The following is a 19,551-nucleotide window of genomic DNA, read 5'->3' on the forward strand; positions in this document are numbered from 1 at the left end:
ACCCAGGTGTACAAAGTAATTCCCGCGGGACGGGTAAAACCGCGGAAAACTGGCAAGTATATACAACTCTCAACGTTTTCAAAACTTTGAATAAAATATGAAAAATTACCAAGAAAATACAGTAGACGAAAGAAAATAACAAACTTCTAAGATCGAGTATTCTACATACTAGTTAAATCCTTAAACAAACTTTATATCTTCTGAAAAATATCTGAATTTTAAAGTCACTATAGTGTTGTGAAACTATCGACATTCTAAAAACACACTCAGCGTGTACATAAGTTTTATTTGCTTCTAGTGTTGTACGTTCAAAGTTTTATCGATAAACTCGGGAAAAGTTTTGAAAACTTTGCTCCTTGAATGTTTGTAATTTGCATATATGAAGGCTGTTTTTTTTTTCTTTTTTAGCTTTCTTCAGAAGGTACGTTGGCTTTTATGATTTTGGTTGTTTAATTTGGTATTCAAATAAGAGATGCCTCATTGGCCTCGCGAGATTTAAACTGGTTAGGGTTGGGTAAGGTTGTCGATAAATATAAAAATTACAATTCTTGCTTTTTTTTTGTGTGAGATCTCATGATAAATAAAAAGTATATCTGCTGTTTTTTGAATTATTTCTGTTATTAAAATTTTAGCATTTTAAAATAATAAAATATACGAATTGATGATCCTACTATTTGAAAATTCGATTTAAAATAATTTGTGAAGATAGATTTGAGCTGCCTAATACGGTTTAAATGCCCAGTACGGCATCATTAAAATGGGTCTACAAATCATTTTGTGTAACCCGAAAAGTGGGCTGCTTATTATAAGTATGTAATTGGGATATTTTCTAAACTTGCAACACCGGAAGAGTCAATGACTTAATGAGGCTTAGGGAAGGCAACAAACACATAAATATCCTAACGTAGAAATATGTAGGATTAAATAAATATATACATATATAACCTTTTAGGTCTGTATTATGTAGACACGTATTGCATTTAATAATGAAAGGTGTTGTATTACATTTTGACGATTTATTTAAGGTACACAAATTATGTACAGCATTGCATATAAAAATATTAATGAGTGTGTTGACAATATACCTAACTACTGATAAGAATTTCCAAAAAAAAAATGAAAAATAAATAAAAAACTCAAATGACAAATACTATGCTGCAAATTATTTCAAAAATGGTTCACCCAAAAAGGAGATAATCACACACAAACATACATACACGTCAAACTACGCCCCTCCTTTTTTAAATTAGGTTAAAGAGAATCTCTTTTTTTTAAGTCAGTTAAAAACTTGAAAATTAGTAAATAACACTTCCATTAAGAAGATTCATTCAACTAAACTCACCAAAAACATTACTTCAAGAAAAAAAAAATACAAAAAAACTAATAAATTCTAAGCAGTCACGCATGTCGCTGACATCTACTATACATGTAACGTGCGACTGTGTGCGTCAGGTATCCGTCACCGTTGGATAAATATCTCAAGAGTACGAGCCCTGCGCGAAACGTGCCAGCCAGCCCGCTGCAGTAGGGCCACGTTCATATAGACACGTTCTATATTCAAAAACTCTTTTTTTTTCAATATAGTTTAATAAACAAAAAAACACGCTAGTCATGTATTGTCGTCAGAACTCAGAGCATGTGCAAAATTTCATCTTAATCGAAGACCGGTAAGTATAGTTATCGGCACGGATATTGAGCTCTCGGCGGAAGAGTGGGGATCGCTTTGTGCACTTAAGGCAATAAACCAATAAATCACTTCTGCGCCGGTGAAGGTCAGGGCTCAATATTATTGCCGATGATTATATGTGGGTCAAATTAAGATTCCAAGATTTTCTTACATACATAGTTACAAGTGAAGCTAATATAAGCGTGTTGAAAACCTTCTTTTGGTTTTATAATGTTGGTAGCGTCATTAAGGAGGCATGAAGTCTGGTTGAAGACTAGCGGTTGAGTTATATTTTTGAAATTTTTATTGCTTTGTATTTTAGAATAGGAATTTCAAAAAAGGTGTGTTCGATATTTTGAATGAAATTTCAATGTTAATTTTGAGTTGCATTTACAATATTTTTATTGATTTAAATAATATTTAAAAATGTATCAAACAGAAATAGATATTAAGTAGGTACACTGTTTTGTAGTGACTCCGATATCGTGAACATTCAAGAGATTGTTGCAATTGATACGAGCGAAGAAGTCAAAATATATCGTTAACCTCTGTGAACTCGAAAATAAAATAAACAACTACTATTTTTACTACTGCAGCTCATTTCGTCTACAATAACAATATACTAACAGAAAAAAGTAACAAGACTCATTGAATTTTACGTCACTCTTATTAAGTAGATAAAATTTTATCTGACTGAGCCTACTTTGGTAACCACGGCTTAACAAAGTACGCATACGGCAATGCCTACTGCGCATGTCCGTGCCTCACTCATTCCGGACTATTTGTTTTGTCGTTACACTATCAAAAAGCCTCGGATTGCTCGCATAGTAGCATCTTCCTTGCTAATTGGGTGTTATCCGAACGTTTTCTTGCTGTCAATGAACCTGTGGTGTTAAGTGCATGTGTGTACGTTAAACCGAACGCGCCGAATCAATCAACCGTCTGTCAAGTGTTCGCGCCAATAGTTGACGTTTGGCCGCGTGCGGTCGCTCGTTCGGAATTTGAATAACTTGACGTTTAGTGAGTGCTTTGCCGGTGATTTGTGATTCTGTGCCGGTAAATATTCTCACCTGTGCTATCTCTGCAGTACAGCCGCAATCTTACATACTTTGAATATCGAACTGTGAGACTATTTACTTTGACTTTAAAAACATTTTAATTCAGCGTTCGCTAAGTTAAAAACTAAAAGGTTTCTTTGCTGACTCAAGATGAATATAACGTCTACGACGGACGGTGAGTGTGAATTTTTTAAATAGCGAACATCTGCAATGTAAAAGTACCTAATTGCTTGCATTCCCTAGATGCGCACCTCTGCGGAATTTGTCGCACAAACCGAATTGAACTTTAAAAACCGACACATTAGGACGAAATTTTATCAGCAAGTATTTATCGGTTCTTTTAATCGTTTGAACTTTATGCTTGTTGTAATAAGGTTGAGAATCGTGTGGGATTTGTGTGAGCTGTCATTAGCTGTGTGATATATCTTTGCGCGTTTCCGAGCCTAAATGATTGTTTGCGTGTGTGAACGTCAGTATGGCTGCGGTATATTATTGTTTAAGGGCTGATTTTTCAATCATCAGTTAGCTTCTATCTGAGGAATAAATATGGCGGTTTGACATATTTTCTATATAAAAGCTGTCAAAACGTCAAACATATTTTTCAGATAAACGTTATCTGGCGATTGAGAAATCGGCTCTTAGTCTTAAATTGCTTTTGTCAGGCAAATGTTATCTTTTGTTGGGAAACTTCGGAACATTAATGACTTTATTACAGTGCAAACAAAATGGGGTCGGAGTTTCTTGAGCGCTGGCGTTGCAGATTCTGAATATTTAATGTTTCTGACCAGGTCTGACTTCGAAGTCAATTATACGGGGTCAATCAAAGTCTTGGTAATCCATTAATAGATGGTTGGATGTTATAAATATAAATGAAGAGTCTAGGAGCTTGGGGGGAATATATTGACATTGACATTTGTTTCACATGAATTCTTGATTGTACGGACTGCAGTCTGCGCCATAGAGTAGGGGAGGATAGAAGGTCAACTTCGTTGAGGGTGACTTTGTGAGTAACATTGGTATTTCAGCGTTTGAATTATTTTATTAGTAAATATTGTATTAAAAAACAAGCTTAATTTTGCAGCCTTCATCCACTTTTTTAGTACCGGTTTTAGTGCTAAGTCCATTAACTTTGTTTAGGGTGGTAGTTTGAACCCAGTACTAAAGCTGATACTTTTGAAGGAACAGACGTACATATGAAATGACCTTCAAACTATGATTGTGTAAAAACATAAAAGTACTTTTTCTTTGTGTTTATGTTGCGTTTTTATATTTGTCGCCATTTCGTCATAATTGAACTTCTGTGCCTATCTGCATAGTGGTTCAGACTGCAGTATTAAGCAGAGAACTCTGAAATTCAGCTTGTATATTACGCCACGAATTAGACATTCATTTGTATGAAAGCAATGCTTATTCAGTATTTGGTTGGCATTATTATATTAGGGTACATGGATTCACAATGTCGATGCAGTAAGCCTTGATTATTTCGATTTTATTCGTTAATTTTACTTGTACTTTAATCTATATAATTACAATAAAGAGGATTTTTCCTTTTGTTTGTAGGCTCCGAAACTACTGAACTGATTTGAAATAATCACTGTTGGACAGCTACACTCATCCCGAGTAACTTAGGCTATGTACTATACCCCGGTATGAGCAGTAGTTCACACGGGGTGTGGATTAAACCACGGGAAAATTACTAGTATAATGTTTTCTTTCGGGCTTTCTCACGACATTTTCCTATCTTCATGTTAAGGGTGATAAAGTGTGTACTTCCTATTAACTATGTTGGGGTCGGTCTCACCGGATGCAGGTGAGTAGGTACCTATCTGACCCCCTCAACCCAGTTACCCGGGCAACCCAATACCTCTTGGTAAGACTGGTTGTCAGACTTACTGGCTTCTGACTACCCGTAACGACTGCTGAAGATGTTCAAATGACAGCAGAGACCCACCAATTTAACGTGCCTTTCTAAACATGGATTAATTCGTCATGACAATATGATCACCCATCCAAGGACCACGCCAGTTGTTGCTTAACTTTTTGTTCTGTCAACTCGTGTGCTGGTAGGCCCTCCACCAACTGCACCCCACCCCATCGCGTAGCACGGAATGGCAGACTTTACCATTGCATGCAAAGATCTGAATTTTATATAGAAATCACTCACTGCCGACGCGGAACTGCGCGGGAAGGCGCAATGGTAATATCTGCCATCCGCGCTACGCGACGGAGTGCGGTGCAGTGGGTGAAGCGCCGTACTTAGCCACGTGCTCCATAAACCTTACAATATTATCCACATTTTTCCTCCACTTACTTCATGAAGCGAAAAAATAATAATTCCATACATGACTGAAGGATTTGACCCTTATGCTAAAGAGTATCAACACACTGCACACTAAACAGTCGGCTGAGAGTTGACCCTATATTGCCAATTTTTTTCTAAAGAAAATCTTGATTCCAAACTATGTTTTCATTCGGTCTGATACCGGCTAAATACCTGATCTTTGTAATGTGCGTACTACCATTCATCTTCATACTGATTTATGAGCCCAAAAAAACTATCGGCCGACTAAAAGTTTGCAGTATGCGAGTACTAAGACGTAAACATTTTACGATGTTTCATATCTTTGGGGTAAATACGAGTGCGAAAACGTGCGATTACGCGCGAATACTTTCTGTGGAGTGTGAAGGTGTCTTTATGGGGTTAAGGCCTCTAAGTTATGGGGTGTTGGCACGGAGTAAGGAAAGATGAGCGGAGATGCTATAATGCAAGTAGATAGGTCAGGCCTTCTTCTAGGTCAAATACGTACCAAAATGATCAGTTACTAGTGATCTAATGAATCGTTCGGGTTCTTTGAGACATCTGTCAACGATTATTGGAATTACAAAAAATAATCGGGTCTAAAGAAGGTGTATAAGGGCGAAGACAGTAACGTTCCTCGTCCCCCGCACACCCGCATTTTGGCGCGCTACTTTCACCACCTCCGCTAGTCATTTTGTTCTCCATGTGTTTTGGACATGATACCTCCTTACTTTAGTTAGTTAATATTGTTATGAGTAATGGGTCCTTTTGGCCTGTAGGTTATTTTGAGGTTGAGTTGTGACCGTGTTCTGTTATGTTTAATAGAATATGTAGCTAATTTTTTCATGTAAATATTTTTGTATTTTTAAGGTTGTGTGATGCAGATATGAGTAACAAACTTGAGCTTATAACTAACTAAGTAACAGCCGCACGGGTCGATTGATAATATAGTTAAGCAGCGCTTGACGAGTACGGTCCCTGGATGGGTAACCGTATTGTCATGATGAGTTGTTACGTATTTCGGAAGGCGCCTTAAATTGGTGGGACCTGGCTGTCTTTTGAACATCTTTGGCAGACGTTACGGGTAGTCAGAAGCCAGAAAGTCTGACAAATAGTCTTACTAAGGGTATCGGGTAGCCGCTTCATAATACTTTCAACCCAAAGACCTTATTTCGCAGCTATCGTATTGATAAATAGTTTATGTACGTAGGAGAGGCCTATGTCCAGCAGTGGACTGCGATAGGCTGATGATGATGATGATGATGATTATGTACGTACCAAGTTTTAGAAGCTAAACAAAATAACTTATCTCTGTTCAAATTTAAGATCTTTCAAGTAAATAAATCAGCAGTTTTATCAGATTAGAAAAAGTCAGACATAAATATATGAACTCTATTTCGATATTGCTTTAACTTAACTGACACCGTCTGTAGAATAATTTATGTTTTGACCGCTCACTTTTACCAACTACGTACTCAGTTCAAGAAAATGTAGAACTTTCAATTTAAACCTTACACCAAAAGCATAAAGTCCAAATTCGAATAAAATGTCTCTTCTAACTTTTGTTTGGTACTTACGTCACAAGTAATTTACAACTTTAACGCTATGAAAATATGGTCGTTAATCAAACTAAGCGCTTACAGGCTACTACACGGCTACGGTGCGTAGTAAAATCGTAGCACTATGAGTTGCTACGCGTCGTAGCAGTCCGCGCATGCGTTAATCAGTCTTCTTATTTTCTTAGACGAGTCTACGCCCTTTAAGATTGAATTCAAAGGAGTTTAGAATAATAAAATTAAGAGCACACACTGCAAACTTTTAGTCGGCCGATAGTTTGTTTGGCCTCATAAATCAGTATGAAGATGAATGGTAATACGCACATTACAAAGATCAGGTATTTAGCCGGTATCAGACCGACTGAAAACTTTGATTGGAACCGAGATTTTCTTAAAGTAAAAAATTGACGACTATCGGGTCAACTTTCGGGCGACTATTTAGTCTGCAGTATGCGGATGCTCTAAATGTCGAATTTCAATGTCAACCTGAGTTAATTGCTAAGGTCTTGTAATAAATATTTGGACTCGACCCCAAAGAGAATGTGATATTATTTAAACTGTATATTTTGTTTTCGTATTAAGTTTCATCCATTTATTAGTCCAGCAAGTATATTTATTAGTCTTTAGACTCATTTGTTTAATTAAATGATGCCAATTACGAGTCTGTTTTGAAGTAAAATATTTATAAACAAACAATTATACAATTTCTACATATACAATACACTAGTCGATTTCTCGCGGTTTCACTCGTGGGTCGTGGAAACTACTGCCCGTACTGGGATGAAATGCAGCTTGTGTTATTTGGGAATTGTGTAGCTTATCAACAGTTAACGAATTTTTCTAATCGGTTTAATAGTTTGAGGGCCTCAAGGGTGCGTCCACATCTGGCGAATGTGCCGCGAATGCGCAGCACGCGAGCCGATCGCGAGCTGTCCGCGAGCTGCGCGCGTGCAGTCACTGCAATAGTTCGGTGCGCCTCTTTAGCGCAACTCTTGCAAGGCTCGTATAGAGCGCGCGAGCGACGCGCGATCTGCGCGCACTCAGTTCTCGCCCTTACAGTTCCGTATACTGGCTCAGTACTATCGAAAATGTCAGATGTCGTGCGCCGCCTGCGCGCTGATCGCGTACGGCGCGTAGGTCGCGCGCGAACTGCGCGCGGGCGGCGCAGAAGCGGCGCAGCTCGCGGGCAGGTCGCAAACGGCTCGCGAGCTGCACATTCGCGGCACATTCGCCAGATGTGGACGCACCCTTACACTAACAAAGAAACCACAAAATATTTCCACAAGTTTTCACAACTACAAATACACAACATTAGGACAATCTGCTTATTATACTACTTTCTACATATAATGCTAAAAAAACTTGTAACTAATAAAAAATACACTATCCTCTAAAGTCATAAAAAGTACCCTTTTTGAATCAGGAAGAGTATCTACCCACAAGGTCGTAAAACTAGAAAATATCTAAAAATAGAACGAAGAAAATATATTCTAAAGTATATTTGAACCCAAGGTCGTATGTTTTAAGAATTTTAATACCGCTGGGAGTAGTCCTACTCGTGAAAGTGCTGTAAGATCAATATGTCCGTGAAGTAAAGAACTTAGGGAGAAAAACTATAAAACTGTCCTTTTAGCTTCAATACTGTGTAATATTCACTAATCTACATTAATATTATATATAGTACTAGCTTCCGCCAGCGGCTTTGCCCGCGTGGTGTGTTGATAAAAAGTAGCGTATGTGTTAATCCAGGGTATCAACTATCTACATACCAAATTTCAATCAAATCGGTCCAGCCGTTTTTGCGTGATTGAATAACAAACATACATCCATACATTCTCACAAACTTTCACATTTATAATATAAGTAGGAAGTAGGATTTGTTTGGTGGACCGTGCCAATCTCAGAAACTGCTGTTGGTCCAATTTGAAAAAGTGTTAGATAGCATATTTATTGAGGAAGGCCACTCTTTACCCTACTTAAATTCTTTCAGTATGATTTAAAAAATAAGCCTTACAAGCTTATTGCAATCATTTATAAGTACAATAATTAAAATTACCTATTGTATACTAATGTCAGTAAAGAATCTTTATTTTTTTCTAACTCATCATATCCTATAAATATTAATTGTTTTCCCTAATTCTATTTTAACCACTATTTTTCATAAGTCCAAACGTATTAAAACGAACTACCAATTCGGTCATACACACCCAATTTTTGCGCAATATATCCCAAAAACTCACACGTTATAACCGGGACGATTACCGGGTAATACCCCCGGATAATAAGTGGCCATCTTCCACTCGGCCGTCCACTGAATATTTGATATTTAACCCTCCGTATGCTGTAGTTATCTTCCTGTTGCTATGACTACGGTTATAAGCATTTGCGGGTTGTGTAACGTAGTTTAGTAAATCATTTTAGACCACAGCTATCATCCAGGAAAACCTTTCGTCAGTTTAAGATTTTTCTTTTAATGGGAAATCATCAAATGACCCCGTCCGCTGGGTGCAGCGTGAGTCTCAGACTCTTACTGACTAAAACCCACCATGTTCCTTCTGTATCCTTTATGTACTAGGACCACGGTAACTCTTTCGAACAGTCCCCAGGCCTCGATTTAAGTTCTTACATTGAGTTGCACTATTTAATATTTACGACAGCAAAACCATTTTCAGGTGTCAAATCGCTGCTTTGAGCGATAGGCGGCAAGCATACAGCTGGTTATAGTTTAGTTATCGTTATAGTTAAATGGTGCAGCTGGGTCTTAAAGTTATATAGTTTGTTTCCAAGTCTATACTTTTCATAGATTACTTTTAAGTATATCTCGGACACCAAAGACTGAGTTAAAATGAAGAAAAACATCTTGAGAACAACTTGACCGTAAAATCTGAAATGATTAATCCACCTTCTCTGTATGAGAAGAATCTTTTGCCTTGCAGTAGGTCAATGAAATGGCTGATAATAATGAGACAGTCTCAAGAGGTCAGTCCATATAAATTCGTTAAAACTTTTTACTAATTCAAAGGCCAGAAATGTTAACTTTCTAATTACGTAGAATATATTAATAAAGCTTGACTTGGGGTCTGTTTGCCAAAAGATTAACTGATAACTGAAGAAACTTGGTTACAACTTATTTACCTGTAGGCCCCTAAAGATTATTTTCTTGGTTTCGATTTTCGCAGATGCGACAGAAGTAATATGTTGAAATATCGAATGTATGTATTTCTCTTGCAGTTTTATTAATTTTACATTTCGTTCAAAATGTTTGTATCAAAAAGTGATTTTTAGTTTTTCTGTTTTAATTTTAATGCGAAACTGGAGTGGTTCGAGCTTCACGAGGTTAAAATATAAAACTATTTACTTAAATTTCGGTTTTCTTAGTACTTGCATTGCTTTTTTCAAAAATGGTTTTGCACGTATGAATTACTTCATAAGTGCAAAACTTTACATACACACTCACTTTTAGCACTCCTTTTTCTGTTCAAAATTAATGAACACAATAATCTACATTAAAGTGGCAAAACAAATAGGGTCACCGTATAAAATGTAATTAATATTGAACTTTGGTGAATAAACAATGCCCAATCAAATATGAATGCCAACGAGTAAGCCCAGAAATAAATTAATGAAGTATCTGTTTTAAGGTACGTTTTCGAAGCAGCCTTACAACCTCCAACCGAACAGACAGGCATGTGTTGCTGGGGAGTTTGTTGCGCCACTACTTCTTCCCAGCCAAAACACATAGGAAGTGGTGAAGGGCGGGCGTTTTGGGGGCTGTCTTTTGTTTTTGACGTTCGAAAAGTGCTGATTTATCAGCCTAATTTGAATAAACGTTTTTGAGTTTGAGTTTGAGCTATCCACCTACTGCATTTGCCGGCCGCACGTGCAGCGACTGCATGAAATCGGTCCATATCTAACTTGCAGCTGTCGCTTTCATCCAAAATTTTACTTTTATCGAGTGAGCTGCAGGTTTTATCAACTAACTCAATCACTCAATAGGAATCCATGTAAATACATAGAAATACACACGGTACTCGGTAGTGCAGCTGCGGCCCGAGAGGTCGGTAGTTGCAGTCGGCAGTTTGCTTCCAAAACGTACCTTTATAATTGTATTCACCAAAAGGTCGTATGTGGTTGACATATTAATAACTAGCTTCCGCCTGCGGTTTTATTCGCGTACCGAGAGAGTTACTAGCTGCAAATGTATAAAAAGTAGCCTATATTTTGTCTGGTATATAAGATGCGTTACTGGCAAGTTTCATCGAAATCCCTCTCGTAGGTTTAGCGTGTAAGAGTGAGAAACATAATAAGCACATAGATACATTCTTATAAAAGTAGTAGTTGAAATTAATTTCATTATGATGCAGCTGAATATCTCAGTGAATTCCATTTATTTAATACACTATTATAAGCAGTGTCCATAATGTAACGAAGTGATTTGGAAAAATGGTTTTTAAAAAAGTAAAAATATTTTTAGAAATTCTTAAAAATCTCCAAATCCAAATGAAATTACAGAATTCATTTTTTTTCTATATAACCCAAAGTATTTTTTACCCACATATTCTCACAAAGAAACTTTAACATTTGCCTCTCAGAGGCAACCACGAAATAGGCACACATCGTCTGCAACATATCAGAACAGAAATTGAAGCTAATCTGATTAGATAGGTGCTTCGTAATTATTTAATGCACTGGATCGTGTAACCAGTTAATCCTAATAAACATGTTATGGATTTCATGATTAGCTTAGTAGTGACGGAGACGGGAACACGGAGAATTTAATATTAGAAGGAGGTACTAAAGTGATATACTTACCCACTATTAGGTAGATTAGCTACAGTTTCACCCGTATCCTTCACTTTATGCATCTGGATAAAAAGTAGCTTGTGGCCTTCCTCAATAAGTGAACTCTCTAACAGTGAAAGAATTTTTCATATCGGTCGAGTTATTACTGAGACTGTGTGAATTTGCGAGCAAGCAAACAAATATGCAAAGCAACTTCAGTCTTCAATATTATTAGAGATACAACATTCATTCTAGTCTTTTTGACGGATCGACAGTTTTTTAAAACAGCCGAACTGAGGTGTGGGTATCAGTTTTGTAATATTATTGTACACAGAAGATTCCACTTTTTGAAATTCTTCATATCTTAGTAATTACGGTAAATAAAATAATAATCGGTAAGAAACTCTACATACTTCTTAAACAGTGTCCTATCTACCCTCTTACTCAATAGAGATTCGATATCAACAAATACGAACTCTACATCCTTCGAAAGTTAACTGCGGAACTTTTGTTTTATTTGTAGTCTCTATCAACATAATATATCGCGACATAGAGCAGGTAGAGTAACCTTGTTACAGTCGAAGCGAAGTTCCGAATGACTTGACTCGGAGTAGGGAAGGAGCAGAGATACCATAAGGCGGGTAGGTCAGGCGCGTTCTTGTAGGTCAAATACGTAATGAATGAAATGAAAATATTTATTCGCCGAGATATACGATAGGCATAAATAAGGCGGATCATTTACGAGTGTACTAATGAGGCGTTCGGATTTTTTAAGACATCTGTCAATGATTTTTGGTATTGAAAGAACCGTACCGTAACGAACAGTAGGTAACCGAAAAATTGCAGGTAGGTCAGGTGCCTTCTAGGTCAAATACATCTGGTGGGCATAACCAAAATGATCAGTTACGAGTGAACTAACGAAGCGTTCGGGTTTTTTGAGACACCTGTCAAAAAAAAAAAAATACAGGAAATGAGCGGGTTCCGTAGAAGGCATTATTTAGCGACGTTCCTCGTTCCCTAAACACTCGCATTTTGTTTTAACGCGCTAGTTTCTTAGGAGATTTTCCGTTATGGCATCTCCGCTAGTCATTCTCTTCACCATGGCTATACAGTATTGTCGTGTAAACTCTATGTAGAGACGGTAGAGTCTTCGAGTCGTATGTTTTCTTGTAATGTGCCGTTTTGTTGTATGTAAATGGATATTTGTTAGACGTTTTCAACTTGTTGAATTTGTTAGGGAGAGTTCTTTAAAAATGGGGGTTTAAATGATTTTTGTTTTCTTCTTCGATAAGTAGAGCTGATCATTTTTCTAGACAACCATAATTGGCATAATGGCACCTAATTCCCATGTATCAACTGCAAAACAAAAAATATCTTAACCTTACTAATTTTGTGAATAGCAAAATAATTATTTTTGTCAGCCTGTCGAGCTTTCACGCCCAAACCAATGAACCGATCAAAATGAAATTTAGAACACAGATAGTTTATAACCTAAGAAAGACCTTGAGAAGTTTATTTTTATTTGTATACTTGTGATACGAATGAAACCACCATCTATGTAGTTAGAAACGATGGCGGAAAACATCCTGAACAACATAAAAGTGTGACCCGACCCGGGAATCGAACACCATACTTCATATTCAACAATCACACAACGAACTATACAATCAAAGCATTTTCATAACAAACAAAATTATCACGTACCGTAATAATCAACAGAAAACCTCAAAATTTGCAAAAACAGGTTTTTAAAACCGCAGAACAAATTAATAGTCATTAATGTATGGAAGCCGTGTAATATCAGTTCGCTTGACTTTTCAGTAATTGTGAATTTACAATTAAAGTCTATCTGTATGAATTTTAAAGCGTTAATGTATTTTATGAAATACTTATGGTCATTTTCTCCACCTGTCTTAAATGATAACTGCTGGTTAAAACATTTTTTTTATTTTTTTGTCACATGTCAGCAAATTAAAAAAAAACACCGAAAAGTAATTATTAAAAACAAATATTTTAATTGCCCTACTTAATTTACCTTTAGCAATTCTCTTGGTTTTTAACGAGTTTTTTGTAACGGATTTCTTACTGTAAATAGCATACCTACCTGTTCAAGTAAAAATATTAATATCTATACTCTATCCACGGAAGCAAGAGCTAAAAGGTAAACAAAGAATGATACTTTTTCAAGATGGCGGTATAACCCGACCGATGACAAAACGTCACATTTTTGTGTAAAATGTTCGCAGTATCTGTGATTTTGTCATCGGTCGGGTTATACCGCCATCTTGAAAAAGTGTCATTCTTTGTTTACCTTTTAGCTCTTGCTTCCGTGGATAGAGTATAGTGAACTTAAACCAAAATTATGTTTTGAAAATAGGGGGTGTTAAATTGGTATTTTAGTAAATTAATCTCTTACATATTTTTAACTCTATTCTACTAAATGATCTATATTATCTAACGCAAAAGCTATATTAATAGTAAAGTATTTGATTTTGCTCTTAACATAAAACCTACTTAAATATTGACTTACAATAAATTCAGACTAAAGTTTCAGATTAAACTAATAGACGCGCTTCACAAAATAAATCGAAAAATCTTCCAATTTCAGTCTTTTCGAAAAATCCTCACGTTCAAGTTTATGTTAGCAATTTTCTTTTTAACTGTTCATTTGCTTTCAAAAGATATCATCTGACATCTTGAGATAGAAGTGAAACGCTTAGTAAATAATAAGATATCACTTTATATACGTATCATGTAGATCTAACTAGGGTTAAATCCTTATATGTATTTTAAATGCCAAGGTAGGTAACTCTGTCTGTTCGTTGCGCTTTCACGCCAAAACTACTGAACCGATAGAAATGATTTAACACTTGAACATAATAGAAAATTCTCATGCATTACATAAAAATTTGGCCAGAATTAAATAACAATTTGAAGAACACATCCTACCACAAGCATTTTTACCTGAATGCTGAGACGAAATATGTTTTTTATTCCTTTTCATTTACAAAAACCCAAATCGGGTACCCAAAAGCCATAGGCACCTTTTCATTATCATAATCAGGCATTATTACACACATAAGCCAAAATTTTCTAGGCCATAACTCCCCTTTTTGACGATCTAAAATCTAGACAGGTCCAACAACAAAAGGGCGTAGGTACAATACAATAGGCCTTTGTATACAGGCTGAAATTCTAGTCAGACCTAAACGTAACCTGATTACCTAGGCTATAGTTAGGGCTTGCTGATTATAGCCCCCGATCTAGACCTTTTCAGAAAGTCTGAGCCTGTGTATTGAGACTGGATAGAAGTGTGTATTGATCGGTATTGAGATATAATTTGGTCTATTTGTCTGGAAAATTAGGTAAAGATTTGTTTATATTACTAAACAGATGGACTCGTTTTCTAGTCGTCTAGTAGTACCAAATAGAGCGACTGCTGTGCATATGTACTATGGGGTATCGGGTTCGATTGCTTGGTCGAATCGAAATCGCTTTGTGAGTTTTATAAAACCCGTGCATCGAAGAACACGTTATTGTCCTGCGCCAGGTCTCTCTCCAGTCATGTCGTGTGTGTCGTCTGTAGAAATTCGTGTGCACTGATTACCTATATAACTATGTCCTGATTGATGTCCTTAAAAGTAGTCACAGCAGCCGAAAACACTTATTGATATTTTAAAATATTTAAATTTATTTTACTGCCTTGTAAATTCTTGTGAAGAATAAAAAAATACAACTCAACTTTAGCCAGAACTCAAAATATTTCCCATCACATCTCGCAAACCATTCACAAACCCACATAAACCTAACTACAAAATACGGAACCCTGCCATATAACTTTTTGTTTTATGACCCACGGGTCGACCTTTCAAGGATCGGTCATCTATCTGCCCATCAAATCGAGGAGTCAAGGAAACTATTGGAAGCATGTTTGATTGCGTGACAACCATGGAGAATAAAATGACGAACGGAGATGTCATAAGAAGAAGCGTCTAAGCCTTAACTTTTTTCATTAATGCAAACTGTAATATTTTGATTTTGTTATTATTATATTTCCTTTCTTGTTGGCAGTACTCTTCTTATATAATGTTGTTCACAGATCTGTTTGTATATATCTGTATCTATACGTGGAGACCTGTAATTGGCTGTCCGTTTACCATACTGTTCTAAGTTAATTTTCTTTAGCTGTAGGTTTCCCATGTAAATTAAATAAATAAATAAATAAATAAATAAATAAATAAGAGAAAATCTAAGAATGTCGACAAAATGCGGTTGTTTAAAGGACGAGGAACGAAACTGGCCACACTCTCATGCGCCTTTCTTTTATTGGAAGACATGAAATGACACCTCCGACTGTGGGTGCAGCGTGAGGAAGGGTCAGACTCTTACCATCATGTTCCATTGCCTGGGCCGCGGTAACACTTTCGAAAAATCCCGCAGCCCCGACAAGCTTTGGCCGAGATGGGCCCCACTGCTCATAAGCTTTCTTTGGAACTCATTTTTTGTAAAACTAAAGCACCAATCAATCAAAACCAATTTTTGACACATATCTCAATGAACCCGAATGCCTCGCTAGTTCAATAGTAACTCATCGTTTAAGTCATCCCTACCGTACGCATTTGACCTACAGGAAAGCGCCTGACCTCCTTGCCTTATGACGTCTCTGTTCATCATTCCTTCCTCCGTAGTGCAAACCATTTGACTTGATATTCAAATGTTTGCGACATATCTTGTAAGGTCGGCTGTGAATCTTTTAGTTTACGTCTTGAAAATCGCGTTTCGAAGTTATTGTCCGTTACTCATTTTCGTAGAAGTTTTTTTGAAAGATAGTTTTGTTTAGTTTTCACTGCTCTTTGTTGTCTTAGTAGATTGTTAATTGAGTAGCAAATCAAACTGGATATCTTTAATAATTAATGTAGATGTACGCAAATAAATAATATCATTGATAACAAGAATCATTCCTGAAAATTTGCTAAAGGATCAGTAAAAGTTGGGTCATGGAAGTTGACTGGGCTCCTTGTAAAATACTGAAAGCCGTCCCCAATAGATTTGAGAAAAGTCATAGTCTTTTAGTAGTCATAATATGATTAGGTGAGACAAGTAATATTTATGTAAAAACAAAAGCAGTCTGGTTTATCCACTTTTTATGTCTTAAACATTTTTATCAATAACTTCTTTTACCTACACCTACAAAAAATAAGGCATCATTATGTAAACAAACAAACAACGTATAAATAACTAAATATATACAGATTGAAGAGGCTGTCGGAACTTTGGAGATTCCTTACGAACTTAAGTGGGCGGTATCAAGAGCAACCTTACACTACTTGAAAGAATGTGTTGAATTTATTACTTTTTTAGTCATGCAAAAGTATGTGAAGTAAATAAAAATCTCTGTATTTTAGGCAGATCTGTACAATGACATATTATAATATAAATACAACACAAAAAACTTACTGATGTGTATGTGTATCTCGTTCACTCATATGTAGCATCGCATTGTGTGAAGGTGTCATTGCGAAACTCAGTATTAAACTAGTATCCATCGAAATCTCACGACTTCTTATTTCTGCACTTTTTCTTTCCAAAAACATATCACTTACATAAGCACACACTACAGTATATAACCTTAAATTATCTTACTAATATTAGGTATAAACTATCTGTATCTGTGCTTGTTCTGGGAAAACCTCTTTTCACAACCTAGTAAAAAGTAGCATATCTGCTTTCCCAGGCTCTACGTTATCTGTGTACCAAATTTCATTTAAAATGGCTCTGTAGTTTTGGCCTGAAAGTGCGACAGACAAGGTTACTTTCGCACGAAATGCCTCGGCAGATAATATTTTAAACGGAAAAAGTCATTTTAAAACACGAATAAACACTTCAACTTCAAATTTATCTTTTTCCTTACATCAAGAATTTATATACCACCGATTTTCCAATTCTTTGCTAAAACAAAAACCATGTTTTTATTAAGGTATAGTTCGGCCATTCAGAGAATGCGTTCCTGACACGTCGCGATTGAACTGACGACGTAATAACATTCATTGATTATTGATATAATAATGTTGTTTTAATGCTCCTCAATTGTTAAAACGGTAAACAACCAGCAAAAATATTTTTATCGTAACTGCAACGCCATTGCAAAGTTACGTCGTCAGTTCAATCGCGACGTGTCAGGAACGCATTCTCTGAATGGCCGAACTATAACGCTTTTCAGTACATATGACTGAGAGTTTATTACATTTTGTATTATTGTTATTAAATAACGTTGTTTTTAGGGTTCCGTACCCAAAGGGTCAAACGGGACCATATTGTTTTCGCTCCTCCGTCCGTCCGTCCGTCTGCCACCAGGCTGTATCTCATGAACCGTGATAGTTAGAGAGTTGAATTTTTCACAGATGATGTATTTCTGTTGCCGCTATAACAATAAATACTAGAATTAAATAAATATTTTGGGGGTCTCCCATACAACAAACGTGATTATTTTGTCCGTTTTATAAATAATGGTACGGTTCCCTTCGTGTGCGAGTCCGACTCGCACTTGGCCGGTTTTTACATTACATATTATTGTTATTAAATAACGTTGTTTTTTACTTCACAGGTAAGTCAAGGTGTCAACACGAGGTTTGGTAAGCTAATGTGATTACTGTCATTTCTGTACATCCCATTTTCTTTATAATGAAAAATATTTGTGATGTGTTTTTCAAGGAAAATCTTTAGGAAAATATGTCTTTTTGTTTTGTCGTTTGAAAGTAATAAGTGTCGTGGAAGTTTTCAATATTTTTATTTCAAAAATTAAAGGTTTTTTCATCAAATACAAAACATGAAAGTTGGCAGCTGTAGTTCCGATGACAGAACAATAATATGGTACTTTCTAACTGATCTCATGTTGGAGCCGGAACAAGTAAACAGGAACTTTTTGGTTTTTGTGTGCATTTATAAAAGCGGTTTTTCAATCTGTGAAACCTCGGTTTATTAATTTAATCAATTCGGTTTTATGCCTGGTCGGGGTACAACGGACGCTATATTCTGTATTCGCCAACTGTGCGAAAAAGGGGTGCACACAAAAACTTGCATATGGTGTTCGTTGACCTCGAGAAGGCATATGACCGGGTGCCTCGTGAGGTTTTGTGGTGGGCCCTTGAGGAGAAAGGTATACCAGGGAAGTATGTGCAGTTGATTCGAGCGATGTACGGCAGATGCAGTACACAAGTCCGGTCCGCAGCGGGCACTACCGCCAGTTTCAGTGTAGGTGTTGGCTTACATCAGGGGTCGGCTCTCGGCCCGTACCTCTTCCTGCTGGTAATGGACGCGCTAACGGCAGATATACAGGAGGGGCACCCTGGTGTATGCTTTTCGCCGATGACATTGTTTTGGTGGGGGAGAGTGGGCCAGAGGTCCAGAGTAGATTGGAGGCATGGCGGCTGAGACTGGAGACAGTAGGTTTAAAGGTGAGCAGGAACAAAACCGAATACCTTCATTGTGATTTTGGTGGTATTTCAGGACCCATGACCATAACTCCAGCCGGCATGCCCCTACCAGTTTGCTCCGACTTCTGGTACCTTGGTTCACTCGTCCAAAGTGACGGTGAGGTGAACAGGGACGTTACGCATCAGATCAATACTGGACGGATGAAGTGGCAACAGGTAACTAGCGCTATATGTGACCCGCGAATGCCCCTCAAACTGAAGGGCAAAATTTACAAATCCGTCATTAGACCTGTCGTCCTGTATGGATCGGAGTGTTGGGCATTGAAAAAGAGGGATGAGAAGAGAGTGCATGTAGCAGAAATGAGAATGCTGAGATGGATGTGTGGTGTTACAAGAATGGATAAAGTGAGGAATGATTACATTAGAGGAAGTCTGAAAGTAGCGAAGTTTACAGAAAAGATGAGAAGTAGAAGATTGTCGTGGTATGGGCATGTAATGAGGAGGGATGATACGCATGCAACAAAGTGTATGCTAAGTATGAATATAGATGGATGGAGAGGAAGAGGAAGACCTAAGAAAAGATGGATGGATTGCCTGAAAGATGATATGAATAGGAAGGGAGTGAGTGTCAGTATGACGAGTGACAGGGGAAAATGGAAGAAAATGACATATTGCGCCGACCCCAAGTAAAATTTGGGAACAGGGCAGGAGAAAGAAGAAGAATCTGTGAAACCTCGACCTAAAGCAAGTATCACAT

General features: G+C 37.0%; 1 protein-coding gene across 1 annotated transcript in view; it reads left to right on the forward strand.

Moving 5' to 3' along the window:
- Positions 1 to 2,564: 2,564 nt before the first annotated feature.
- The window catches only part of LOC124642618, a 143,548-nt gene continuing 126,561 nt past the window's right edge, over positions 2,565 to 19,551 (forward strand). Inside the window, exon 1 of the mRNA XM_047181128.1 lies at positions 2,565 to 2,899. Coding sequence (XP_047037084.1) covers positions 2,875 to 2,899 — 25 coding nt within the window. The 5' untranslated portion in view covers positions 2,565 to 2,874. The remainder of the gene's footprint in view (positions 2,900 to 19,551) is intronic.

This window comes from Helicoverpa zea, chromosome 25, assembly GCF_022581195.2.
Source record: "Helicoverpa zea isolate HzStark_Cry1AcR chromosome 25, ilHelZeax1.1, whole genome shotgun sequence".
Classification (NCBI taxonomy): Eukaryota; Metazoa; Arthropoda; class Insecta; order Lepidoptera; family Noctuidae; genus Helicoverpa; species Helicoverpa zea.